The sequence below is a fragment of the Ornithodoros turicata genome, chromosome 9 (genome assembly GCF_037126465.1).
Source record: "Ornithodoros turicata isolate Travis chromosome 9, ASM3712646v1, whole genome shotgun sequence".
Lineage (NCBI taxonomy): Eukaryota > Metazoa > Arthropoda > Arachnida > Ixodida > Argasidae > Ornithodoros > Ornithodoros turicata.
In genome coordinates, this window is record NC_088209.1 from 40,827,225 (window position 1) to 40,853,502 (window position 26,278).

General features: G+C 46.7%; 5 protein-coding genes across 10 annotated transcripts in view; 3 read left to right on the forward strand and 2 right to left on the reverse strand.

The window, feature by feature from the left end:
- The first annotated feature begins 407 nt into the window (after window positions 1–407).
- On the forward strand, window positions 408–7,009 carry LOC135368963 (ubiquitin-associated domain-containing protein 1-like). 3 transcript variants are annotated; one of them, XM_064602536.1, is made up of 10 exons: window positions 408–849; window positions 912–979; window positions 1,052–1,159; window positions 1,243–1,345; window positions 1,407–1,515; window positions 1,586–1,692; window positions 2,351–2,478; window positions 2,570–2,656; window positions 3,358–3,496; window positions 4,510–7,009. In XM_064602536.1, the coding sequence occupies exons 1-10, from the start codon at window positions 594–596 to the stop codon at window positions 4,650–4,652; spliced, it is 1,248 nt and encodes a 415-aa protein (XP_064458606.1). In that variant the 5' UTR covers window positions 408–593; the 3' UTR covers window positions 4,653–7,009. The 3 variants fall into 3 exon arrangements, with proteins under 3 accessions (XP_064458606.1, XP_064458604.1, XP_064458605.1); XM_064602534.1 differs by having other exon boundaries at window positions 409–849; window positions 1,049–1,159; XM_064602535.1 differs by having other exon boundaries at window positions 409–849; window positions 1,049–1,159; window positions 1,589–1,692.
- Window positions 2,206–10,919, reverse strand: LOC135368964 (proteasome subunit beta type-7-like). 3 transcript variants are annotated; one of them, XM_064602538.1, is made up of 8 exons: window positions 10,816–10,919; window positions 10,319–10,400; window positions 10,147–10,244; window positions 9,927–10,067; window positions 8,436–8,610; window positions 7,622–7,773; window positions 7,414–7,558; window positions 2,206–2,222 (listed from the first exon to the last, which is right to left on the reverse strand). In XM_064602538.1, the coding sequence occupies exons 1-7, from the start codon at window positions 10,875–10,877 to the stop codon at window positions 7,450–7,452; spliced, it is 819 nt and encodes a 272-aa protein (XP_064458608.1). In that variant the 5' UTR covers window positions 10,878–10,919; the 3' UTR covers window positions 2,206–2,222; window positions 7,414–7,449. The 3 variants fall into 3 exon arrangements, with proteins under 3 accessions (XP_064458608.1, XP_064458609.1, XP_064458607.1); XM_064602539.1 differs by lacking the exon at window positions 2,206–2,222 and adding an exon at window positions 6,944–7,229; XM_064602537.1 differs by lacking the exon at window positions 2,206–2,222 and having other exon boundaries at window positions 7,400–7,558.
- Window positions 10,920–11,075: 156 nt separating this feature from the next.
- Window positions 11,076–18,749, forward strand: LOC135368962 (uncharacterized). 2 transcript variants are annotated; one of them, XM_064602532.1, is made up of 9 exons: window positions 11,076–11,195; window positions 11,253–12,578; window positions 13,401–13,484; window positions 13,547–13,732; window positions 14,434–14,577; window positions 15,451–15,562; window positions 15,810–15,861; window positions 15,927–15,987; window positions 17,444–18,749. In XM_064602532.1, the coding sequence occupies exons 2-9, from the start codon at window positions 11,330–11,332 to the stop codon at window positions 18,058–18,060; spliced, it is 2,505 nt and encodes an 834-aa protein (XP_064458602.1). In that variant the 5' UTR covers window positions 11,076–11,195; window positions 11,253–11,329; the 3' UTR covers window positions 18,061–18,749. The 2 variants fall into 2 exon arrangements, with proteins under 2 accessions (XP_064458602.1, XP_064458603.1); XM_064602533.1 differs by lacking the exons at window positions 13,401–13,484; window positions 13,547–13,732.
- Window positions 18,750–20,485: 1,736 nt separating this feature from the next.
- On the reverse strand, window positions 20,486–22,057 carry LOC135369494 (solute carrier family 22 member 7-like). Its single transcript, XM_064603078.1, has one exon. It carries the CDS (start codon window positions 22,055–22,057, stop codon window positions 20,486–20,488), a length of 1,572 nt encoding a protein of 523 aa, XP_064459148.1.
- LOC135368968 (calpain-9-like) overlaps window positions 21,428–26,278 on the forward strand; it is a 62,089-nt gene continuing 57,238 nt past the window's right edge. The window contains exon 1 of the mRNA XM_064602544.1: window positions 21,428–22,428. Within this exon, the coding sequence (XP_064458614.1) occupies window positions 22,083–22,428 (346 nt within the window). The 5' untranslated portion in view covers window positions 21,428–22,082. The remainder of the gene's footprint in view (window positions 22,429–26,278) is intronic.

Below are 26,278 nucleotides of genomic sequence, written 5' to 3' on the forward strand. Positions count from 1 at the left end.
TACGAAACCATGTAGAATTTTTCGCCCCTAAGTAGTGATATGTGTCCTAATACTAATACCTCCTAATACTATAGGAGGTGGGGGTTTTCTCTTGTTACCACATTAGGGGCCCGCTAGCCCTTCGTTTCACGGGTTTACTTGATTGGGGAGAAAGACACAGGTGGGTCAAGTGGGTGCATTTCTGAGCGAGAGACATAATTAATCTACTGATGAAAGAAGGAAGCCACTGAAATTTCTTAGGCACTTGGGGCTTTGTATGTATTTGTCCCTTCTACGTATTGCAGCCTCAGAGCATCAATTGCCATCATTAATCTATACTGAGAAGGCTCAACGGGTTGAACGAGATGATTGGAACAGCGCACAGCACCAGCGACATCGTCAAGCGAGCCGTCTGCTTCAAGAATCCAATCCAAAGCCAACGGAAACCGAACATCCCGTTCGCGATATGGTGGATGTGGTAAATTATCTTTTCTACGTGCACAGATGTCCACACGTGTTGTTTTCACCGTGTAATGTTTCTCGGGAGAATTAGTCGTACCTGTAAATATTACGAGATCTCGTACTGACGGCAATCCGAATGTGGTTCTTGAGATATGTTGTATTTAAATGCTGCACTGACAGGGGCTATCGACATGAAGGTTACTGTAATAACCAACACCGGAACCGAGTGGAGTGTAGACATCTTACCTGAGTACACCGTCGAAAAATTGAAACAGATGGCGCTAGCTCATTTCTTTAACCCTCTTGACTGCGTGAAATCGTCGGAATATTATAAACTAATATCAGTCTCACAAGGGCGAACACTTTCTGACCTCAGCTCTGTCAGAGCTGAACGCTTGTCTGAAGGTGGTAAGTCTCAGTATGATTCCGTCTCTTGACTCAGCATTTATTATAATTTGCAATATATTCAGATGAACTGTTGCTGATGAAGAAAAACCCAGTTCCTGTATCCAAAGTGGAAAAGCCAGGCGATCCAACCGTATGACAGATATATTTCTCTTGTTTTTCTTCGATGAAATATCTGATACACGAAACTGTCTCATTTTAGAAGGACGAAAAGCTGTACTCCGTGGACAAAGCTGCGATTGATTATGCCACAGCAAACATTGAGCCTCTCAACTTTGACAAGAAGTCGGAGGACGTTCCTGTTCTCGTTGACGTGAGTTCGCCCAGTTTGCGACATTTTTAAGTGCAACAGTCGTTCAGCATTTTGACGCATGGCTGCGCATCGTGCCTCAACAGTTTCACACTGAGCTGAGGAAGATACTGGTATCGTTAGTCGAAATATCCGAAAAGTTGTTGCGGAATCATCCTGATGTACAGCAAATTTTCAAAAACCTGCCAGGTAAGCGTCAAGCTAATTACGAGACTTCTATTTTCGCACGTAAGTGTAATTTACGTTGCAGAGAAACTTAAAGCAGCCACGTCGGATTGCATTGACCCTAGTGCACTGAAGCAGCTGAGGGACATGGGGTTTGAAGAAAACCAATCTGTGCATGCACTGCAAGAAAACAAGTATGTCTGGAAGATAACCAAGTTTCACTTGCAGTCAGCTAGAACATAATGAGCACCCCTATTGTAAAAGCAGGATGTGTCCAGCATCTGCAGCAGAGTGGTTACTGTCCAAACCCGAAAAGGCTGAAGGAAGCCAGGCTAAGCCATCTACTGCAAGTGCCACGACAAAAGACAGCGGTATGACTGTGGTATTTTGCGTTTAACGACTAGCTCTTTTCACAAAATTAGAACGCTCAAAATGCTGTACAAGAAGGTATGTGCACTGTTCGCTTGGCAGTGCGTTATTATAAACAGCAAACTAGGGAAAGTATTTTAAGAGCACTCACCAATAAGATTAAGTTAAGATAAATTTAATTCATGATTCGTCTTTTTTTTTTTCACTGTTACATCGGGACTGGAAGGGCAAGCCCGCAACACAGTCCCGCGTATAAATACACATGTGGAGAAAAAAGATAATATATTAGAGATTATTAATCTCTAATCTAAGATTATTAATTTGCTATAGATTATTTCATCACTGGTTATAAACTACGGAATCAACTCATTTCCTACGTTCTTCGTTTAAATAGTAGAACACCAGGACAGACAATGCCAAATCCACCGTAATATATGATAGTACTAACTGTAGCAAAGACAACTAGCAATCACTCGATGCTCCCTCAACCTTGGCTGGTCCAGTGTCCATGCATTTCTTGAAGGAATATAATCTGTAAGAGAGAAATAACACGCAAATCTGGCATCATAATTACAAGCAACAAAATGATGCCACATCCAGTACTAACTAGTAACTGACCAGTAATTGATGTGCTGCCACCATTTTGTTTTTTACGTGCAGATGAAAGCTTACCTTCCAGCTCTCGCACAAAAGAAACAACGAGGAGTTGCCATCACAAAGGAGTTGCAATGGCCATGTTAGAATGCTTTCAAGAATACAAGAGGGCCGACTTTAAGCCAAACAAACGGGTACGAACAACCTCTTATTGACATTCGTTCATTTTAATTTCACACTTCTATCTGACATGTGATGGTGCGCGATTCCCATTTTTATTCTCAGGCTGCGAGCAACCTTGTAGAAATGGGATTTTCCGAAACCGAGGTCCTGGACGCATTGAGGATCAATTGCAATGGCCAGGAGTCAGCCGTAAGCTAATTCATGTTCTCCGAGGCTCACAGCCCTGTCAGTCGTGTTAGTCTTAGCCAAAAATACAGCTGCTTCAGTGCAAAGAAGCGAGAGTTTGCAACATAGCATTTTGAACAACCTGTACAAGTATGGATTTCTTTTGGATCAGATTTTGACTTGCAGCAAGACGGCACGCATTAAAGGGACAGTCACGCCCGTTAAAGTAGATTTTCGAAACTATACTCTCATTTATTCCTCATGGATCATTCACCGCAGTATCAGTATTATTCGATAGAACATGTGATGAGAGCAAGTGCCCGATGTTGAGAGTATGCTGGAATTCCCCCTCTGAAAAACGGAGAAAATATCACACACAATCCAATCCAATCCAATGAGGGCGCGATCTTGAGAAAAAGAATGCCATGATCATGCAGGCATCTCGCAGAGTTACGGGACGTCTGGACGGTGCCTTTCTCCTCTAAGCACTGCCCTCTCGCTCCTTCACTCAGGGAGTGGCGTTGCGTGGTTGGAAGCTCTACAGCGGCTGAAGCAGCACTGGTCTTTAAAATTTGTTTATTTAAGCACTAAGCACTTTTTAGATGGAAAAATTAGCATAGGAGGTTGTCGGCCGGTGCCGAATCTTGAGGTGTTAGCATCATAGATGGGTTTCCGGATGCAACTGTCCCTTTTAACAAAGTATCGTGTGTGTGTGTGTGTTCCAGTGTGAGTGGCTTTTGGGCGATAGGAGACCAACTGCAGCAGACCTCCAAGTGGGTCTCGACCCAGAGAGCAGCATATACCGTGCTATTGTTGCCAATCCTGTTGTACAGTTAGGACTCTGCACTCCAAAGACCTTGCTAGGTACGTTGACCGTGGTTCCCTGGCATTTCGTTTGGTCATGCGGACAAGTTCCTTCTGGACCGCACATATCAGCAGATTTTTAAATTTATTTAATATATTTAGGGCCTGACCTTTTAGGCTTATACCCGATTCAAATCAGGAAAAACATGGTTTGACCCGGTATTTCCCCAAAAACTGCTGGACCAGGGGAATCCGAAGTCGTCACAACTAATACACTACTTTGGAAACTGTGTTGTAACTGCATAAATATGCTAATACAAACTGTCAAAACAGAGAACCTGTTGGCTCTTAGATGCATAGACTAAATATTGATGCACTGTGTCTACTGGTGTCACATGTATTATGCCAAGTAAACCAAAAATGTAAAGGTGCAAAAAATGCTGCAAAATGTTACGAAACGGACAATGGAAGACAAACAGGCACGAGCGCCACTAGCAACTCTGTGTTATTTGACTTCAAAAATGTAAGCCTGATCCAACCCAATTCAACCAGAATTAGATTGAATCAGGTTCAGTTCAACCTGATTACGCCCGAATTATTGAAGCAAAATACAACCCAACATTTACCCCCCCCCCCCCCAATTTTGCTAGAAAATATAACCTGAAAAAGTCAGGCCTGAACTATATTGTGCATTCAATGCCTCTCTATATTGAATCCCTCCACGGACAATCTGTGTGCACGAGATCACAAATATGGTTGTGTTTGCCGTATTTTTGTCCTATAAAATGGCGTGCACACCACTCTGTTACCGTAGCTCTTACACTGACGTCACCAGTATGACAGAACAAAAAAGTATCGCATACTGGGTGAGGTTTCAGCGTTGTTTTTTATTCCACATTCTTTTTTGCAATAATTATTCCGGGTGAATTTACTTAGCATTCTGAACACAAGGAGCATAACAAACGTCATCTTGCAAAGAATAAAGATTTCTCTAATTACTCGTGGATCTGCACTCGAGTGAGACATTGGCTCGTTGGAGCAACTGAGCAAGACCTCTTGTTTTCCCGTTCCAGCTTTGCTCCAGATGCTGGAGAACCCGAGCTGTGCATCCCGCTGGCTCAACGACCCTGACACTGCCCCAATCTTGAGCCAAATATTTTGCATCTATCATGCTGAACAACACTCTATGCAACTAGCAAGACCCTTTGCCCACTAGCGGAACTACTGGCAACTTGCTCGGCTGAAAGCTGTCTCTACCAACAAAGAGGGGAACTCTCTTCTGTGCCATATCTCGATAATATTGTGGTTATGACACTTTTGGAGCTTAGATGTTTGTTTTTTTTTCTCCCGTCAGAGTGATCCGTGCTGGGGTTGGATTAATATACACACTGACTTGCCCAAGCCGTACACATTGTTTTATCTGAACAAAACAAGGCAGTAATTACGTAACTTAGAGCAATGTAACGGGCCATAATTGAAGCCCCTAGCTTCCTGCGACGGAAAATTTGTATTTCCGCGAAGTGGGATTTACAAATCCGCAGGCAAGAGAAAACGAGCGGAACAACGTTGCTGCATTCTCCCCGAGATCGAGTACTTAATCGCTGTGCGTGCTTTTGCAACCTTTCACGACTTTTCAATGCACGAAGAAAATTATACTCGGCTCTGACAATTTCTATCCCTGCATTCCTGTCGTTAAATTTTCTCGCGTCGCGGTACGTTTAGCTGTGTGGGTTCCAGAAGCGTCAGTCACGTCAGGCATTGTAGTCGCGACCAATCACGTTTAACCTGCAAAAATGTCGCAGATCGATTGAAATCTGTACGTAATTCTGTAATATATCAAATTTTCCACAAAAAAAAAAAACACGATTCTGAGGGAAGCAGCAGGTTCCGCAAGACATGCGGATTCGCGGAAGTCTAGGGGCTCTAGACATCGTACTACATAGTGTTTTCTCAGTGCAATGTGCTGGTGTACGGCTTGAGTGGATCATTGTACAGTAGCTGTAGCACTAGGAATGTACATGGTTCCTATATGATGTTTTTTGCAATGTAATTGTTCAGTTGCATATCTCGCATAATTTATGACAGATTTTATTGCTGAATCAGCGACAACCCTCTAGGGCCTGTAGCCAGCACGTAACATAATACTATATACATATATATATATATACTAGAGTGATCACGATTTGTGACTTTAGGACTACACGCGGAACATGAGAGTTCTGCAGATGGCACATGCGGAACGCAGTCAAGCATCAACGATCTTATATTCTGGGGCACACAAAGAGGACCCAAAGAACCCATCACCAAAGTGGTGCGCAATCAACTCTCGGAACATGTGCATTAAAGAAATACATATTTATCATTGCCTGTGTGTTCACAAGATTAGGATGCAACCACAAGATGTCACTTCTCCCGTTTTCATTTTACGGATGTTGGAATACGGTTGTTCTTAGTCTAGTTATGGGATTCACGATACCGCAGCCAGGCACCATAGTAGAAATACCCTGGAAGATGTATTGCCGGGTATCCGCCGCGCCACACTGGTTCTCATCATGACGAGACTTACGTATCACGGTCAGATTGTATTTATGTAATGGCGACATTTACGCATTGCACACGATTTCTGGCTCAGGTGTTCAAATATAATCCGACAAGCACAGCAGGATTCTTGAGAAAGTACCAAGACACAGTACCGTACAACCCAAATTTAACGGGTTCGAGTTGTCTCACTGTCACATTTATATATTTGCTCAAATGAAACAGACGAGATCAAATGTACACCATGAATAATATTATAAACATGAGCATTTCTAGATACCACCATCAGCCCTGATGGTTCAAATGGTAGTAAACAATACTGGTCTTGGGAACCAGCACTGGGAAGTACATGGAATGAGCCACGTTCTAATATGAGAGGGAACTAGTTACTTTGAAATAAGTATTCAATTCACTAGGAAAGTATTAGCTTTTATTACGGGCACTATCATTCACGCCAGGGATACTTTGTACCCATTGATAGACGGACTAGTGGTAGAGTTAGAAAAATTTGTTCCTTCATGTTTCCACACCATTCACTCTAACCTCTAAGTAAAGGTGCATATGCGCAAACACATTTACTCGGAGGCACTAATTTGCTACTGTATTAATTACCTACTTACATACAAGAAGTATTCAAAGTATTTTCAACCTATCTCTTTGGAAGTAACATAATTAAAGTTACAGTTCTTGCAAGATTAATAGAGTATTGATTAAACAAAACAAAATTTTAATTTAGAGGCCAAGAGTACCCCTGTGACTACTACTGACCTTAATGCTTCTACCTACCCTTTCTCAGTTCATTTCATAGTTCATATGAAAGTTCATAGTTCAGTTCATATTATTCGGATAATGTCATAGGGTAATTCCAGTGCAGCTCAGAGCAGCTGTCAAGTTAGCCCACTACAAAGGAAGGACGTAGTTCGAAGAGAATAAATTTTGAACAGCCCATATTAGTGATTCTCATGCTGTAACATTGTGCAATGTTTAGGTGTGTGTATACATATTTTCATTAAAACTGCCGTCTTCTTTGCACGATGCTGTCCAGGTCTGGAGTCACATTTCACTACATTTCTGGGAACAACAAAACTTCCGCACGCGGATATTCAATTTTAAATACAAGTCTAATATATATCTACTTGTAGTACTTAGTACGTACTTTTCCATTATCAGAAGCCAAAGAATGGCAGTAGTACGTTGAGATGAGGTTTTTCCAACAAGTGGATCTATTACTTCATTCTCTTCCCCTTGTGGAAAACTGAGCGTAATAGTAACAGATAAAAAGGTTAAAAAGCAAGCGAGCTGGTGGCTAAGATCCATGACGAAAACCCGAGACTGGGAAAAAGACGTCGTCTGTTTTTTGTCTTTTTCGCAGTCTCGGGTTTTCGTCATGGGTAATAGTAAAATAGGGCTATGCCTCAAGTCGAATGATTTTACTCAACCTTTTTTATTAGAACGCGTCGCAAAAGGAGAGGAGGTTAGGACGAGGTATCCATGGCCTCGACAGTAACATCCTCTACTTCGAGTTGTATAGTGGTACTCGACAGTACGGATGTTGTTCCTTTCTTGAACTTGTAGCTCAGATGCCTAGAATGCGAGCGAATGTTAGACAGGGCCAAATTTCATTGCTTGTGAGTCTCGTAAGCTCACCTCACTCCTTTCTTGTTGGCCTCCTCGTAGGGACGGATATACTCCTTTCCATCCTTCGTGATGACACAGAGGTCGACGTTGCTTCCAGAGCCCAGGTCATTGAAAATACCTGCGGCAATAGCGTCTCGCACCAGCTTCTTGCCTTCTTCCAGCTGAAAAAAAAAAAAAATGTGCACCTTAGAAAGGCTCGAGAGGCTGAGGGGAGGAGAAGTTTTAAAAAAATTTGAGGTGAGGTGAGGAAATTTTGGAAAAAATTTTGAAGTGAGGTGAGAAAAAATTCCTTTGAGGTTAAATGAGGAAAATTTTCAAAAATTCCTTTGAGGTGAGGCAAGGACAAATTTTCTCCCAGAAAACTGAGGTGAGGGCGAGGCTCGTGAGGACAAACACCCACCTCTGCTCAAGACATGCAGTTATACGAGCAAACATGGTCGGTGGATTCGAAAAAGATTCGATTCGCCGTTTCGGGCACTGGGATTCCGATTCCCGAACCCCTGCCAAGGATTCGTGGATTTGGCAATTCAGTCGGCACATCCCTACTTCGTGTCGTATCAGAACAGGCAAATACATTTGTTGAAAGTTGGGCAGCTTCAACAAGGGACACAAAATGTTTCGCGGAAAGCCGAAAGGCCCGCCCACCCATGAATGACGGAAACGAAATTATTGCGGTAACGAAAATGGAACCATTAATGAAAATATACCTGTTACGGTTCCCTGGTGATGCGCTGTTACGCGGACGATGTTGTTGTTCGTTTATTTTTTTTCTCGCATTTTTTTCGAAAGGACCGTCGTGTACCGAGAGTCGCCTCCCACTCACCGTCAGGTCTGGCTTCCAGTCTCGCTCAAACACAGCCATGGCCGCCAGGGATCCTGAACCCATTGTGGCGTAAGGAAGCCTGTCCGTCGATCCATGGGGGAAGATGTTGTAGATGCTCCCCCCCGTGCTGTCCACTCCGCCGAGCACGAAGGCAGCACCTATGTGGCCCTGGTAGCTGAAACGGGACGGGCGACGTTTCGATACAAACGGCAGCAAATCACTCCTTCGGAAGCGTAACTAGTGTTGCCACCTTTCGTAGTGAAAAAATACCGGCTGGGGGAGAGGAGGTGGGATAGAGGGAAAGGGGGAAATGTTCGCGGGAAAGGGAAAGTGGGTGAGGGGTGGAGAGTATACAGAGAGAGAGAGAGAAAGAACAGCAATGATAATAATAATGAATAACTAAGAAAACGACGGGTGACTACGGAGTTGGGTCTTTGCTCCAGATGTATTCAAGCTGTAGTGGAATGTTGAAAGGAAAACCCCGTAAAAGCCCAGGCTATGAAAGGTGTTGAGCCACAAATACCGGCAAAAGGCTGCCGGTATCACCTTCCTACAAGACAACCGGCAGAGCGAGCAAATATTACCGGCCCGGTGCCAACCCTAAGCGTAACTGCTGCCTCGAATTTCTCCTCTTTCAAATAGCTGCTCGTGCGACACCTGACAACGAAAATAAACTGGTTACGCTAATGAAGGTCCCGCACGCATCGTGAATGATGTTCGGAAGCAGGCACTTATTATATCTATATAACTTACGTTTACTTGTTACATTCGTTAAGATATGTGTGTGTGTGCAGCACTGAAACCAGCTAACTGAATGCTGCTAAAGCAGATCTCACAACAGTGCAGCAGCACGCAAAGTTGTAGCTACTACACGCCAGGTTTCGCGCTAAACGAAAGGATCCCCTTGGTAAAATCTCCGCTGGAGAAAAGCTGAAGCTAAAGCTTTGCTGAGCAGACCGTGACTCGAGTTTGTCAACGCAGAAAATTAACGACCGCCTGTTAGTGCATCGAACTGCCACCGCAGACTTAAATCTCGTGTCTTCAGAATACTACCAAAGTTACGTTACCGAAATCTCCTCGTCTCACTTTACATTCCTGTAAAATATTTTGGCTCTACGTGATGCCAAAGCATTAATTGGCATTAATTTTAGCAATTAATTGACATTAATTTTTATTTTTGAGAACCGCGACGTCGTGTTGGGCCCCGACGGAGCGCCCGGCTCTTATCCGGCAACGTTGCTAGGAGAGGAATGCCCATCATCATCACCACCCTCTCCAGAGCATGACATCATCGCAATTTGCGGGCTTACGATTACGTCATCCGGTCCGCATGTCATCGAAACCCGTGGAGGTCAGCACATCTTCAAAAATTGACAGAAATGCACAGCGTTCGTAAACAGGATTGAAATTTCGCGTACAGAATCCTTGAAGCCCCTTCTCTTCATGGACTAAATAAAATAAACGCTGTTTTCAGAATACAGTTACGTTTACCGAAACAGCATCTGCTTCAGCCTCATGTTTGCAGTGCGCACCGGCACTTCTCTGCCAGTTGCCAGCCGGTGAAGTTCTAGCTGTGATGAAATCAACGATGTCGTCTTATCCGTGTCTGCAGCAGTGCCTGCGCCACAGCAGCTGCAAAGAAGACGTTCTTCAGCCACACAAAAAAACTTGCTTCTACCTGATTCGATCGAGTGCTATGACGTGAACGTACTAAATGTTGGGCGCTATGTAATGTATCTTCTCGCAGTTCTTGTCTGCCACGATGCCACCCGAAGTAGCACGTGTATCTGCGCCGAGAATGACACCATCCTGGGAAACAGAAGATTGTGAATGAATGTTACATAACACGGAAATGTGTCAGGAGCTTTATAAAGATAGATTACCTTGAACACTATTCCGGCAATGGTGGTCCCTGTCTTTGTAGCTTTAGGTGTAGGATAACCTTTAGAAGCCAAAAAGGCATTCCTAGAATGACAAGAAGCAACGGATGAAGGAACATGATGACGGGAATAAACATTATACATAGCCTTTTTCAGGTTTCAAATCGAGTGGCGGACCTAAACTAGTCATGGACCGGCAGGCAGGCGGCCGGGCCGTATGCCTCTGCTGCACAATAATGACAAATACTGTGGCAAATTCAAATTCAAATTTGACAAATTCAACGCCTACAGTCAATCAACAATGTCCACTCGTACCAACAGATTAAACCTGGCAGGGAAGTGTACAGGAAATATGCGGCTCGTCAAAAGTGCAGATTCACTGTCAGTTTTAGGTGGTTTAGGTACGCGAGCATCACCCACCAAATGTCCCGTTGAACTATCAGCTAATTCTAAATTATAATTCAAGCAGACGAGTTGAAAAGGAACAAAAATGAGTTTACCTACGACAATTCTCAAATGAAAAGCCCCGGGACGGTAGATCTACGCTTGCAGCCGCCATCATGCAAAGTCCTCTTTGCCTGCCTCCTTTTTTCCTTTCTTTTGTTTCATTAGTGTTCCGTTGGTGTTCTCGCGATATAATGTAGTTTCGAATAAAAAATATTGAAAATATAAAAAGCGTGCTTCGATAAAAGTCAAACAATTAGCTTTTTTGTGTACGTTGATTTTAACTTATTAACGACAGACGGCAGCACCAGAGCTGCCAGCGCGCTCGCTTTCGCTACAGGCTACGGAGGTACTTTCGCCTTTCGCGCGTTCTTCGGTCGGGTATTCTTCTGTCAAGTAATGTAACTCACACAAAACGAATGATGTTAGGACGCAGGTACTTCTATATAACTTCGATTACTTCCCTTTTAACTTAGGTGCATTGTTCGTGCAGAAATGAAATCTGCTAGACGCACGTGAGCAGCAGAACGCGCAACGTGGAAACACTGTCCAAGCAGAGCAGATCTCACAATGGCATCGTGCAATGCAGAGCAGAAGAAGCTCGTCGAAGAGTTCGTTAAAAAACTACGCCGTCCGAATCGCACTTTGTCGGCGGGAACTAAACTTTCGCTGATGTCGCCCAAAGAGTCCACGGACCTATGTACGAGGAACGCAGCAGAAGTGAAACCAGAATGCCTGTTACATTCCAGTGACTCTGACAGTTCGTTTCACAGCTTATCACCAGAGAGGCGATCTGACTACAGTACTTGCAAGGAATCTGCCGCTAGTTCGGAAGAAGAAATCGACCGTTCACCGCCGAAGAACCTGGCTGACACGAGTACGAAATCACTCCGCGCTATCGTCAATTTCGCGCCACCCGTACGACAAAACGGAGACAACCTGTTCACCGCGGCGAGAGATTTCGTCGCACACTTCGCGCAGCCGCACTTCGAACGGAGACGCATGTCCGGCGTTTACGTCTGCCCAACCTGTCACAAAGCCGCAGCCACTTTAGAATCGGTCCGTAAACTCATCCGCGACGAGGCACAGGGAAGGCAGATGATAATGAACAACACAAACTTCATGAGAGTCCTCTTGAAGCTCTGCTGCATCGACTCCTTCGATGTTCCGAGAATCTGCACGGTGAACGGTGACGAAATGAAAAGTTTCTACCATTCGGGGGTCGAGCGCAGCCTGGGCGGGACAGCCGTGCTCGTAGAAGATGATGCGGAGAGTAAGAAATACTGGGAACAGTTTCTGGGCCCAGCTGCCGAGAGCATACAGACATTGACGTACATGTTGACAAATAAGAAACGTAGTAGAAACGAATACGGGGACTCCTGCTCGTGGCCCGAAGCAGAGGCTGCGTCGAATGAACCGAAAGACAAACTGGTTGGGGACAAGAAGAGGGCCGACCCCCTTGAAACCCCGGTGTGCCATTCGGGAGACCTGACTGTCGTAGACTGCATGGACGCTCGCCACCTCTGGGTCTACTGTGGAAGAGAGGCGAAGGAGAACGCAAGGACCCTGAACGAGACTCTGTCGCAGTTTCTGTCGCGCGACAAGAAAGAGTACCAGCCTTCAGTGGGCGACTTGGTTGCCGTGGTGACGAGCGAGGGCCGTGCAAGGCGGGCCTTGGTCCTCGCGCTGGCACTAGATCTCGTGGACGTGTGGACCCTGGACTACGCGGAGTTCCTCAAGGTTCCGTGGAAGACGCTGGTGGACATGCCCGCGTCTTTCAAGTGTATTCCACCGGTGATCAACCTTTGCATCGTAAAATGTAAGTTGCTGTCGGTATGGTCTCCGGTTGTTGAAGACCATACCGTTGGACGGAAGTAAGTAATAGAGCCCTCTGACAGGGATGTCCGAGAACTTAATTACGAACGGGGCTGGCGAGGGGAAAGGGGTCTTCGAGGGACCGCGCGAGCCAAGATGCTAGCACCGGGAGGCGTGAGGAGGGAGACACGCAATTTCTCTCGTAGGCCCTGGTTATGAACTACAACAGTGCTTGCAGACATGAAAATCATGATCGGAATTGCAGTTCCGAGGCTGGAACACATAGAAAGGACAGGTACATACAAAGCCTCGAGTGCCTAGTAAATTAATGACGAAACAAGGAAGTCACTGAGAAGGTTAGCGAGCCGTAGGACTTGAACCCGGTGATCCAGAAGAGTGTGGGTTGAAGTCCTACGGCCTGGCTAACCTTTCCAGTGACTTCCTTCTTTCACCATTAAAATCGGTTTCCGAATGAAGCCGTAAGCTTTGCAGCTTTAAGCGAGTGTCTGTAGATTATGTGGACCAAACTGAAAAGCAGTGATGGCCACTAACTACTTCTACAGTAGTCTAACTATAACTACTTTGTGATTGAGTAGTTTAACTAGTAGTTCAACTACTTTTCAGGGGAGTAGTTAAAACTACTTTTTAACTACAATCAGGTAGTTTAACTACATGTAGTTAACTACTGGCCATCACTGCTGAAAAGGTTGCGAGCAATAAGTTGTTAACGAGAGGCGACGAAGAAGCGAATACACAGGGCACAAGAAAGTGCTGTGTCATCGCCTAACATAGGCACAGAAATTACCAAACGCTCTTGCCTGAACAGACGTCCGTGGAGCTCCGTACCTGAACCTCCTGCGAGAGTGCCTCAAGACTGTCAAGTGCATCACGACCCATCAGAGCCACGAAAGTGAGTCGAGTCAGGTCGCGAGCAGCGGAAAAGTGTGACATAGAGCTCGTTCCACACACTAGGGTCAGTTCACAGTGCTCTGGCGAACAAGCTGTCTCAGATAGAAGGATTCGAAGTCTTAGCCAGCCTCCTGAGCTGCCCGGACAAGGAGATGCGTTTTCTTGCGGTCACTTGCCTGTTGCAAATGTGCAGACGCCAGGCTGGACGGCAAAGGGCTTCCCAGGCTGGTTGCGCGGAGAAAGCGTTTGGTAAGTTACGGAGAACCTGGAGATGAATGGGTCTCCAAGGGTCACTAAATGGGCTGGTATTCGTGCTTGTCATAGGCTCTTGGGAGCAGGTATATTCTATACTCGATGCTCATAGTTTGAACATACCCTTACTGCAATGCAGGAAGTAGTGGTACAATTATACACGCTATTTTGTAGAGATGGGACGACTCCAACAAAATTTTTCGAATCCGAATCCGAGCAAGGTTCAAGGAATCCACGAATCTTTCTAATCCCTTCTCTAAAGAGTCGTTACTTTTAAACTTGTAATGTAACATTTCCTGCCTGAAGTCTTTCAGTCCAGAGCAATGTAAACAAACAAGAAAACATCAGTCGGTTAATGAGGTTTTCGGCGGACTCTGGAAGCGCCAACTTGAAAAGAAAAAAAGAAAAACAAACGTGAAAAACATAGTGCGCGTTGGGAAGCGGACCGGCGTTGCTGTCCTGCTGTCTGGTTGGATGCCGCCAATGTTTGCACCACTGAAGATCCCAAGATGGTTCTGTTTTCGTTGCGTTTTTCTTCCAAACGATAGCGTTGTGTGAACTAATTTTGTTTGAGTTATACTAACTGAAGTTATGGACTTTCATTTGAGAGCAAGTTGTTTTTGCATTTTAGTGCCCCCCTTTAACACAGTGCAATTTTTCTTTTTCTTTTTTTTTTTTTTTTTTTTTTTTTGGCTCAGCACAACTGAAGAAGCTCCTAACGAGGTCTCGCACAAATGGCAATCACTGGGCTATCATACAGGAGAAGCAGTCCCTGGTGAATCTCCTGCAAAACCTGTTCTTCCGCAACGAGGAGCTTCTGCTTGACTGGGCTGATTCGGACAGTGAGTTGAAGGCACGGTCAATAGAGAACCTTGGGTATGGGGAGGGCAGTGTCAAACAAACAAAAAGACACGCAGCAGAACGTGCTGCATGCTCATTGGTTTGGAAAACCTTGCTAACTGTAGTGCACCTTAATGCTTTTTTTTTTCTTTTTAGTGTTGGGGTATATTTAAACTAGGCTCAAGTGTCTTTCAAAATTATGAGAGGAGGTACGTTTTATCCATAACACCGTGTCAGTTGCACAGTGAGAGATACGTTTATATTGTGTCGGGCGCAAGCATGTTGTGCATGGTGCTGCTGACCATATTGTTAGGGCCTGACTTTTTCGGGTTTTATTTTTGGCCAAATTCGGGGGGTAAATATCGGGTGATATTTTTCATTTGAAAATTCGGGTGTATTCGGGTTAAATCCCGTTACGGCATGTTCTGTCGTCAGGAATTCGGGTGATTTTTTTTGTTTAATAAAAATTTGTCTTAACATGAAACTAATGTTTAGCAATGTTATCAAACATTATTTTAATGCATGCTTACGAGTGTGCCACGCGACCCGGATGTTTTCGGGTAGATTCGGGTTAAACCCGAATTTTACAGATTTTGTTCGGGGGGTAAATATCGGGCGGATACGGGTTTAACCCTAAAAAGTCAGGCCCTACATATTGTTAGTGTGTCTAGTTTTGCAAAGCTGAAAGACAATCTAGGTAGAAGTTGCATCTAACCCGACACCAAGGGGGAGTCCGTTCGGGGAGGGCCTCCAGCTGCATGCTTCACGCGTAGCATGCAGGCATTTGTTGTGATAGCACGTAAAGCGAGAATGTATGCCTTTCAAGCAGCGCAGCAGAGCAGAAATTTTCTCAGCAATTCTTCTATGTACTACAGTGCTGGAGACACTTCTGAAGGTGCAGCGAATGTCATCGCCAAACACCTCCCTTCACAGAGATGTCGACTGTTGCCTGCGCACCTTTCTTGGCCCCCTCTATTTTGAGTACAGGTTTGTATATCGATATATCATCATTGTGAGAGAGGCTGGGCAAAAAGAGAGTGAGTGTATTTGTAAGGAGACTTTGTTGAAGAGGTGTCGTGCCTAGCTTCTTCCCATACTTTCCCACACTGCTGACAACCAACAATGTGCCCTGAGGAGTAAATAAATAAATTTAAAAAAATGCAACGACCACACCATGCACTGCATGGTCGTAGCGCCTCTTTTTGTAATGATCCGTACCCTTTCTCGTAAAAAGGCCGTCGTCTGATGCCAAGCTGGTTTCCATGACACCCGAACAGTTGAAAATGGTAAGGCTTGGATAACGTGGTCAGCGTGAAATGTTGGCATTCAAAGAGGGTAACGCTGTTTACAGACAGAGAGAAGTCAGCAAGGCAGCCAGAGAAGCACCGGCCAGCCCATCGTGAGAGAGAGCGGTAAGGCTACTGTGTGGCTACACTGTGTCGCATCATAGGTGTTTTGAAGCTAGCCAAATGCCAGGTACCGCTGCAGTGGGAAAAATTCATGCAGCACTCAGTGGACCTTTTTCGCATACCGTATTTTGTCGACTGTACACGAATTTGGGTTAGGGTACACGAATTTGGACAGGGATTGGGAGGCAGAATAGCAGTTGGAATGAATGCACAATACCGTTTATATTTCGTCACTTTCTACGCTACTGTGTTCTTTGTTGCTAACTGCACACGGCTCATTGTCCTCTGTTCCGTCCAAAAAGTTTGACAAACCATATTTCTCAAGAGCGTGCACGACAACGTCAGGCACACTGCACCAAGTGTCTAAAATTCACTGCGCTGGCACAATCCTTTGTTGTTTTGTCTCCCTGTTGTTTTAGCCACCTTGTAACACTTATTTCCAGTACTTAAAACCGCCTTGCCACCGCTAAATTGTTGCTGTATTTACGAAATATATTAACTTGTCATCAAAACGCCGGAGACCGACGCCATGACATCGAACGAAGAATGAACGCCGTCCCCATTGTGCCCTTATTGCCGTGTTTGTATCAGGTGCTGACACCGCAACAGGTGGTATCGGTCGCGCTGCGGTATTGGCCGATCCCATCACCCGCTTCCGCATCTCCCCTTGACCTCGTTGTGGCGCACATGTTCGTGTACAAGACGACCCCCGACTTTGGAACACTGGACTTTGGGGAAAAAATGTCGTCTTATAACCGAGCAAATACGGTACGCGTCGTATCCTAGTGGCTCTCCAGTGAACCACGCTCGCGCACAAATCCCCGTGTAGGACCGACAAACCCTTGCCATTCGGGGGTGTCCCAACTTCCATCACCCCCATGCTGCGCCATCTAGTGAAGACTGAGATAACCCTCTCCGACGACTCAAGGTCATGCGCATGAGCTGTTGCGAAAAAGGTCCATTAAATGCTGAATATACTCATCCTTCTGGAAATTAATGAGTGTGTATTGAATTCGGTTGGTCCAGTCTTAGGTTGTGTAATGGATAGGGCCTGAAGTTTTAGGGTTTAACCCGATTCTTCCCCGAATTGAAGGTTGCCTCTTGAGGGTGAAACCCGGTTTGTACCCGGCGAATCGCCCTCACCGAGACGTCTGTAGGAACGCGCACTAACTTGTTTGGCAACAAACACAATTACGTCACCAAAACCAGTACAAACCAGTAATAGAGTCCCATTTCTCCCTGAATTTTGCATACTGGAAGTTTTCCTACCCGAATTCATACGAATTTAGAGCACACGTTTATTTCCCGGATTTTTTACCCCCCGAATTTGGAGGGAAAAAAAAAATTTCCCGAAAACTTCAGGCTCCAACGATGATGGACGTTCTCTGCCTCACGATTGTCTCGGAATTCTGGCCTCCAGTCCGAGCATGAACCCCCACCACCGGCAATTCTTAACCAGGTCCCAAGAACAGCCTGCCCGCACCCACTCAAGCCCAAGCCAGTTTCGTGAGCCCAAACCGAAAGCGACACTACCTTCGGGGCACCATAGTTGACTTCACCACCGACGGCAACCACGAGCTGCGCCCCGTGACCAACATGAGACTCGCCTCCGCTCGCACGCTCTCCAAGATAATGTGCTCGTTCCTCAACACCTGGTCCCCGTCCGCAATTTACTACGGCATCACGCACGACCGTTACGTGCGGGGTGTCTGCCTCACCCAGGAGGAGCGGGACGCCCTCCGACGGGGCGTCGACTTCATGGCGGGCAACATCCGACCCCACCTGACGACGTACAGCTTTTCCGTAGACTTTGTGCCGGTGATGCGGACCCCAGCCGAGGTGTCCTCGGGAGCGGACACGCGCCTCTACGTCGTCCAGATATCGGTGCTGGGCGTGAAGAATACCGTGTACACGATGTCCGAGGGGGCGTGTTTCCTGCGGTCCGGCTCGACGACGTACCAGGCAAAAGCGCACGAGGTGAGACAGTGGATCGCGCGGCAGGAAGAAGACCGCTGGCTGGCTGGTACGGCGGAGGCCTCCGCGGCGGGAACTGACGGCGTGTCGGCGGGTCCGTGATATGTACGGCGAACGTGAGGTTGAGTGTTTTTTTTTTTTTTTTTTTTTTAGTTAGCGTGGGGCGTTTTTTTTTTTTTTTTTTTTTTGTCATTGTTTTGTTTCTGCATGTGCACCTTGTTTTGGGGTGCAGTCAACAACGACAAAAAAAAAAACTTAGGTTGTGCCCATGTACCGAACGCAGTTGCGGTGACTATATCATATTTTTGTACGATACCGGGCACCTACTGTTCTGCCAGTAGGACACTATGATATTATACGCCTGCCAACTTAATTTTAATGTCATTACTACCACAGTGCCTTAGGCACACGGGGCCTGATTGCAATTTTACATCTGTGTGTAAAATATTACCCGCTGGTTAGCAGTTTGATACATCCGATTTCATTTTGTTTGTGTTCTAGTAGTGTTGTCAGTGATTTTCACTGTTTGCTGCTTTGTTAGCCAGTGTCCATATGTCATAAGTCCATATATATATATATAAACTGATTTGTTTCAATTTGTGTGCTTGTTGCCAAGATAATGGCTGTGACTTTGTCTCACGAGCACTGCTTTGTTAGTCATTCAGTATAATTTTCATACATATTTCCATACAGTTTGGTTTTTTATGCCGACGACAACATCCCAGTGACTTCCAATCCATATTCTGACATTAATGCAATAAACGAAACGTGTTTCTAGTCGTTACATTTTACTGATTGTGATGTCATATTTGTGTTGTTTTCATGAACTGCCACACTTTAAGGATAGAAAGCGGCTACTGTAATGACCTGTACCTCCCCAATGCATCCCAAATCTGCTGTCTGAGACCTACATGAAGTACAGCTGTGAATCTCATTCTTTCGGCCTTATCTTGCTTCCGCAGCATTGCTCTGCCTTCCACAAGTCTTCCACTTTCTGCAAGTTTTCTAGTCTCTTCAGTATTGCTCTGGCCACGCAAATTTTTACCAGACTAGGTCACATGGAAAAAGTAGAGAGCTATCTGTCTGAATACTTCACTTCAAGTTCTGTGAAGATAAGTGACACGTTCGTTACGTATCAGTTACATTACCATGTGCATTAGTGTATCAGGTAGGCTTTAAGTTTCACAATGCATTCTGTGCGCCCTAGAGACGTCACTCTTATTTTCCCTGAAAGTCCTGAAAAGCAAGCTGGTACGGGTATCACACCTCGTTAACGGGTTCCCCCCCGAGGCTAAAAATCCCTGCGCATGGCGGCCTGGAAGATGACTGTTTCCATCCTGTGCCGACATTCCCATTAGAGCATCTGACGAAAACACCCAAGCCGAGATTCGAACCTGGTACCACCACCCACTTCGGGCAATCGCCTGTGGCCACGAGTGATGGCAAGCGTGCCCGATGGGAGGCTGGACTCCATACCCACGGTCACTGTTGTAGCCAGGAGGGTTCTGGATGTTAAAATCCCCCCCACACCTCCGAAATCGTGCATTTGGAAGGAGGAAACAAAGGGGAAATATTCCTCCTCCCGTGTAAAGTGTAGAACACCTCCCGAGCGCAGAACCAATATGCCGCCTAGATGCAGAAGGCCTGCTTATTACCTCTCCCTCCTCCGCTACGTGGACATTAAGAGTCAGAATTCCTCTGCTACAGCGATTCGCCGTTCTGCGAATTCAAGAACTCGCAAATGACTGCAGCTAGCTTGGAATCTGTAGACAAAATGTGCAACACGCGTTCCAGAAAATCAATCTTGAGAATGATATGCGACCGACGGTGGTTCGTCTCCAAGGCTACGACCGCTGAAAGCACGTTCGCGATTGGTTACAGCCGTTGAAAACACGATCCCGATTGGCTGACTCTTAGTTGTGACGTCACGTCGACGAGTGAGCAGGCTTTCTCTAGGTGGTGTTGGCCGAACCCCACGTAGAACCCCTCCAAAAACCCTTCGCTGCCGGCTACGGCCGCTGCTAGCATGGTCGTCATTGGCAGGATTTCTAATGACTACGTCGCGTTTTACGAGGAACCGTAACGATTTTGAGACCTTCCCCTCCTTTCTTATAAGCGAGTTCCCATAGTTCAATGCGGCGCGAAGCCCTCTGGGATTTTCTGAAGTCTATTGGTCCATGATTGGCCCATCACTGAGCACCGTTGCTACATGGGCGACCAGCTACTTACCATGCTTGGCCAAACCTTTTTTTCGCAAGCTTGGCCCCGCAACCTCTAGGTCGCGTGCACACGTGTGCCCGACATTTCGCCGAGGTTGTTTTTCAACATTGGGGGATACACGGATGTTAGTGTTGACGGGATACGACGCCACGGCAGCTTTCATTTTGTATAGTATATAATTGGACCTCTACATATTATCAATGTATACATATATTCCAGCCAGATACGAGGTGTTGGACAGGATGTGGATATCGCAAGGCATAAAGACGAGACTGTTGTGCTCTTCTACTTTCGCTATTCCCCAGAGTTATAACCGATCCTTAACTTCTCCAGGCTGCTTCGTTTGCGCTTCGGATGCCTTTCGGATGTTTTCCGAATCTTGCAGAAATTTCTTGTAGTTCATCTCTTCAAACTGCTTGAGCGTTTTGGCCAACGGTTGAGGGCTCGTCTCGGGCAGCTTCAGCAGAGTTAGTTCGGCGAGTAACACCAAGCAGGCCAAAATGGCCATTCCAACCGAGACGGGGATCCCAGTCTCTGGATCCATTACGAACGTAGCAGCTGCGGCGCCCAATCCGCCACAGAAGTACGACGTGCAGACGCCAACGCTTCTCAGCACGGTGGGGAACACTTCGGCAGTGTAGATGTAGTTCACAGACACGGCAACGAACGTCGAGCCTCTCGCTATCAGTAAAAGGAGGTTGGTGAAGGGTAGTAGGCTATTAGGGTAACTACCCATCAAGCCAGCACTGGCGACGCCCACGGCACCCAAGGCCAGAACTAGGGTTATCTTGCTGCCCAGTTTCTTTATCGCATAATAGGCCAGTACACTGAGCGGACCGGGACATACGGTGATGACGATTTTGGCCCACCCAAGCTCCCGCCGAAGTTGAGTCTGCGCTAGTCCGTAGACAGAGAACATGATGATGCACCAGCAGAAGAACAGCATGCAGCAACGGCCGCGTAGCATTGGTTTGCCGAGCAGAAAAGCGGGCGTGACAGCGCGCGGTGATACGCATTCCTCAGTCATGAGGATCGCGTTCTTTAGCTTGGCGAACCGCTTCCTGACGACATCGAGCGGTTCACCGTTCATCTTGGCGGCCCAGAGGACCGCTGTCTCCGCCTTCTTGAAATTGGAGCAGGTTATAAGCCAGCAGGGTGATTCTCCTACGATGTAGAAGGTGATAACGAGCAGCGAGGTCAGTCCCATGAAGATTGCCTGCGTCACTCTCCAGTCCAGGCAAAACTGGCCGAGGACGACAAAGAGTACGGTGGCTATGCCGACACCCGGCGACACCGCGATGACGCCGTACAGCGTTCGGCATTTTGCGGGCATTACTTCAAAAAGCAGGATGAAGAGCGTGACGAAGATGGTGCTTGTGGATGCTGCCACGACACAGCGAGCACAGACGAACAGCGTCAAGCTGTTAGTGATACAGGTGGTAAAGCCAGCCAGTAGGAGGATAGCTACCGCAATACAAGTGACGGGACGTCTGCCCTTTCGGTCAGCAACCATGCCCATGGTTGGAACCGATATCGCCGCTCCCATCATGTACGTTACCGCAGAGAACGACACTACCCACTCCATGTTGCATACCAGGTCCCAGGTAGTGATAATGGAACGCGCACCAGGTTCGTAGTCCCAGGACGTACAGGGTACCGGGAGGCGGCGCGGCGAAAGAGGATTGTCGTAGACCTCGCATTGGCTGTGGGTACCGTCGGGTCTTGGCGGTAATCCGACCTGTTTCCACTCGGCTGTGCTAAGGTTCCCGAAGGTGGCGGGCTTTCTGCACCAGAAATCGACGCGGCGAGCAATGAGCCTGAAGGCGAAGCTGTGACACTGAAGGACCACCAAGGACACGACGGTACACAGGAGAATCATGCGCTGGTAGCAGCCGTGGCCGAAGATGGTGGCTTGGCTAATGTCGTCGTATTCGCTAAGTTCTTCAAGGCGCAGGTCGAAGGCTGTGCTCACGCCCAGTTCCTTTGGTGCATTGTACGGTACGAGAGACCTTCGGCTCATCTCGTCGCGTGGCGCACGCGCGGGACATTCAACAGTGAGACTTTCGCTCGAAGGTAGTACCGATGCTGACGCTGGAAGCCTATCAGAAGGCTTCAAGACTGACCTCGTCGCTGGTCCAGACTGCTGCGAGATGGTTCTAACGTTCGACAGTGGTGAAGGCAACGCAGGCGATGGTTCTTCAGGAGAGAGTTGGTCCAAAGCGTTGTCGGACGGGCGACGCGTAATATCCGGTAAGTGCATGATTCCGTTTGACTCTTTGCGATGACGTGTCAAAAAGGCGACTGCGTATGGCGAGTTCTTGTTCGGTTTGGACACGGTTAGGACGCACGAGCATTTATCGCGTGAGACTTCGTTCTCATCCTAGTGTTGTGGACGCTTGGTCCGCGAGGTGCCGCATTAGCTAACGATACTGCTTAACTGGAGTCTTACGTTTTACTGTTAATTTGTGAGCGCGTTGCTACACGTCTTCAGGATAGCGGAGCAAGAGGCGAAGAGGATACTCTGCTCTGCGACGCCAAGTCCCGCAGGTGTTACGCAGAACTTATTCCTTGATAGGACACCTTGATCACTATATCGTCAATTGAAAAAAATAGTAATTGATTGATTGACAAGAGAGAACGAGATCTAGCCTCGGTTAATCTGAGTTATAATAGACCACCACCCGAGAAACGTCATTGTGACGTTGGTAGACAGACCGAAACCGAAACAAATCGGAAGGTGAGGGCTGGGTTCCACGAATGGGCACTCGTTCGCTGGCTCCTACTGAAAGAAAAGTAGGACCGATGGTCGCGTCCCTTTGAGGGACCATCCTCATCCCCTCAAGATCGTGGCTTTAGGGCGCGACCTTGTTCGCCCTTAGCTTCGGACGTATAGTTCAAGTCTACCAAATTGGCGGCGCTGTCGAACACTATGACGTCATTTGTTTCCAAACAGAAGGGGGTGGGGTCTATTGCGAGTGTAAGAACTCGCGGACTCGTCCACTGTTCATAGTATGGAGGACATAATCACACTGTACGCCACATCACGGGACAACTACGCGAGAGGAAGTGTTTTGCGCATTTTTGCGGTTGTATAGTCGTATCTGTGTATCCTCCTCCGTTTTCCGCACCACCAACCTTTCAGAACCACACTTTCCGTGTCTCTAAATCAGCTGGACTTTTACCGCCAGCAATGGGGTAAGGGCAGGGATTTACCTACACCCCCCATGGGAGGGGGGTGTATACTCCCCTGGATTTTCCGACACACCCCTGAAATTCCCGAGATTGCCTAATACAGCTTGGCTACCAGTGCGTATACCCGCCTCCCCCCTTGGAAACTCGGAACCACCCACGTCAGAGGTCAATTTCTGGGGACATTAGGACATTACTGGAGTAGGGCGGTAGACTATCGTCCTGGCGGTGAAACTCCCCTATTCATCATCATAAAATAAAGTAGTCGTTTTGTTTGATAACAATGAGTATCATATAGTGCGTGGGTTTACGTGCCGAGAGCACTGGTATAGTCACGAACAACGCCACTGTGTGGTCGGTCTGCGACAGAGAACGGGCGATATACCACCGAACCGGTGGCGTCCTCGGTCTGGCCGGAACCGGCAACCTTGGGATCAGTAGGTAGTTACGTTTACCAGCTGCTCCATGGAAGCCGGACTCCTTTTCTTTTTCTTTTTTTTTTTTGTGTGTGTCAAGGTAGAAAAATCGGCAGTGGCAAATGTCCTCCTAAAGAATCTTTTGTGCGTTCGTCGCTTCCTCTAGTGGCAGCAGCGCTATCTTTCTCGAGGTTTTTAAAAAGACTGCATGACGTTGCACTTTCCCTAGTTGAAGCAAAGCCGTGTTTACCATAATACGTGCCTAGGAGTGCAACGTCTGATCGGCGTTCCCGAGATTTTTGTCCAGGGGGACGGGGGTGGGCGTAAACTGCTTCCAGGGGAAAATCGTGCACTCCCACCCCACCCACCATCACCACCTCTTTTCCTGCAGCCGCACGCTGGGGCCTGCGCGGCTGTTCAGAGGTTATTATGACATCTGAGAAGAATCATGACGACCTATACGAGACTAAAAAGCGCACAATTTCTACGAGTGACTTTGGAGCTCGGGGTAGGGGGGGGGGGGCTTGCCCCTTTCCCGGTACGCCCATGCAACGTCTGCCTGACGTATGGCGGCAAAGTTGCCCTAAAGTGAGGAAAACTCACGAGCGAGCTGCACATATAAAATGTCCATCTTTACACCTTCGGTGGGTGTATCGCGACAGAGTGTGTATACCTTAGCCCACACACATCAGAGGGGGATTCCTACGCCTGGCGTATATAATTGAGGGTCTATGGCACCTCTGTAGGTGTCAGTCCAACGCGCCGAAAACGAAGCGCATATTCGCAAAAGGCGGAAAATGGCAACGTACATAATGGAGGTATATATATACGTGCACCCCGTGCCAACGTGCCCAGTCGTCTCATTCGTACCAAAAGTAGACGTAATCGCCGTTAAGACTAATAGTACGGCGGGGTATCCGCGCATGGAGGATCCGCATCCGCTGTCATCACATTTGTCTTCACATTTTATACTCGAAGGTGCTTTTACATGTTTGCTTTATTTGACTTGGGAATCGTCGTGATTGGTGCACGCGAAAAAAAAAAAAAAAAGAAGAAAATCGTCTCTTCATACCTGGAGGGTGAAGACTCGCGAAAAAGTCGTGAAAATCTGAGGATTTGATTTGTTTTGTTTTGTTTGTCCTTCCGTGTTCCGTCCTCGGTTTCCTCATGATTACAAGTGAACCGCGTGTAGAGCGTGAGCTCATCAAGTGTGACTTGAATTGAAATGAACTTGAATTTATTTCCTTTTTGGGTGAAACAGAGACCAAGAACGTTGATTGAAAGATTGCGTTGGGGACCATGACGTTCACTTTCCTTGCTTTCATTGAAGGTATTAATTAGTGTATTCATAATAAATGACGAGGAATTGCAAATTTGTGTCTCATTTTGTCCCACCTTACGTCCTTATACCCTCCACCAGGACGATGTGTGCTTCGGGACATTTTGCGAGTCATTAGTGGTTAGGACGATCGCTTTCCACGCCGAGAGTGGGAGGCGATGGCACGAGTTCGAATCCTTTCACCGGCGGCTGTGCTGTCTGAGGTTTTCCCTGGGTTTTCCGAAGACTTTTCCGGGCGAATGTCGGCACAGTTCCCCCTTGAAGTCGGCCCAGGACGCATACTATCCCCTCTGTCCCCCACTCCTTCCTGCTGTGCTCTCTCCATCTGTTCACGTCTGTACACTGCTCATAGCCACTGTTGCTTCGCGGCGCTAACACGAAATTTTAAAAAAATGCAGGTCATTGCGTTGGTAAGAAGGAGATAGGGTAGTTATTTTAATTCCGTGTGCTCATTTGTTACTATTAAACTTACGCTCATTAAACCCAAATTGTACCCGTTTGGGTCTTTAACGTATTGTAAATAAATAAATAAATAAAGAGTGATATTAAACGGTAGGAGCAACTTATTTATTTACACTTGGTAAACAAGACTTTCGTGCACGAGACTGCACTCCTTCGTATCTTCTTATGCTCATTAAACCTGAAGAAACCTGAAGTGCAGCCTACTACACGAAAATGTTTGCTTTTATGTATTCTATTATTTGTATTTGTATTCTATTCTATGTATTTGTTTTTATGTATTTATGTATTGTGTTCTATTGTTTTTAATGTATATAGTAAACAGTTGATGCTCTTAACCGTCTTTGTTATTTTTGATTATGCTCATTAACTTAGATGCTAGTTTAGTTTAGCGACTGTGCCTGTATACTGTTCCGGTGGTTGTTGGTGGACTCGATAATAATGCTCATATGCACACGACAATGTTTCAGCTGTCAACACGATTAACAATATCGTACGCAATGTTGGGGTATTGTCCCCTCTCTCCCCCCCGATCAAAAGTTCACGTGCATCGAAGAACGTCTGGCTCTCACTGACCCGAAGCTGAAATAGAAAATCGTTATTCCCAACAAATATCTTGGGAGCGACGATCCGTTCTTTGAAGAGCCTTTGTGTTGAGAAACTCTCGGGTGAGGAATTTTTTCGTGAAAGCGCCTTT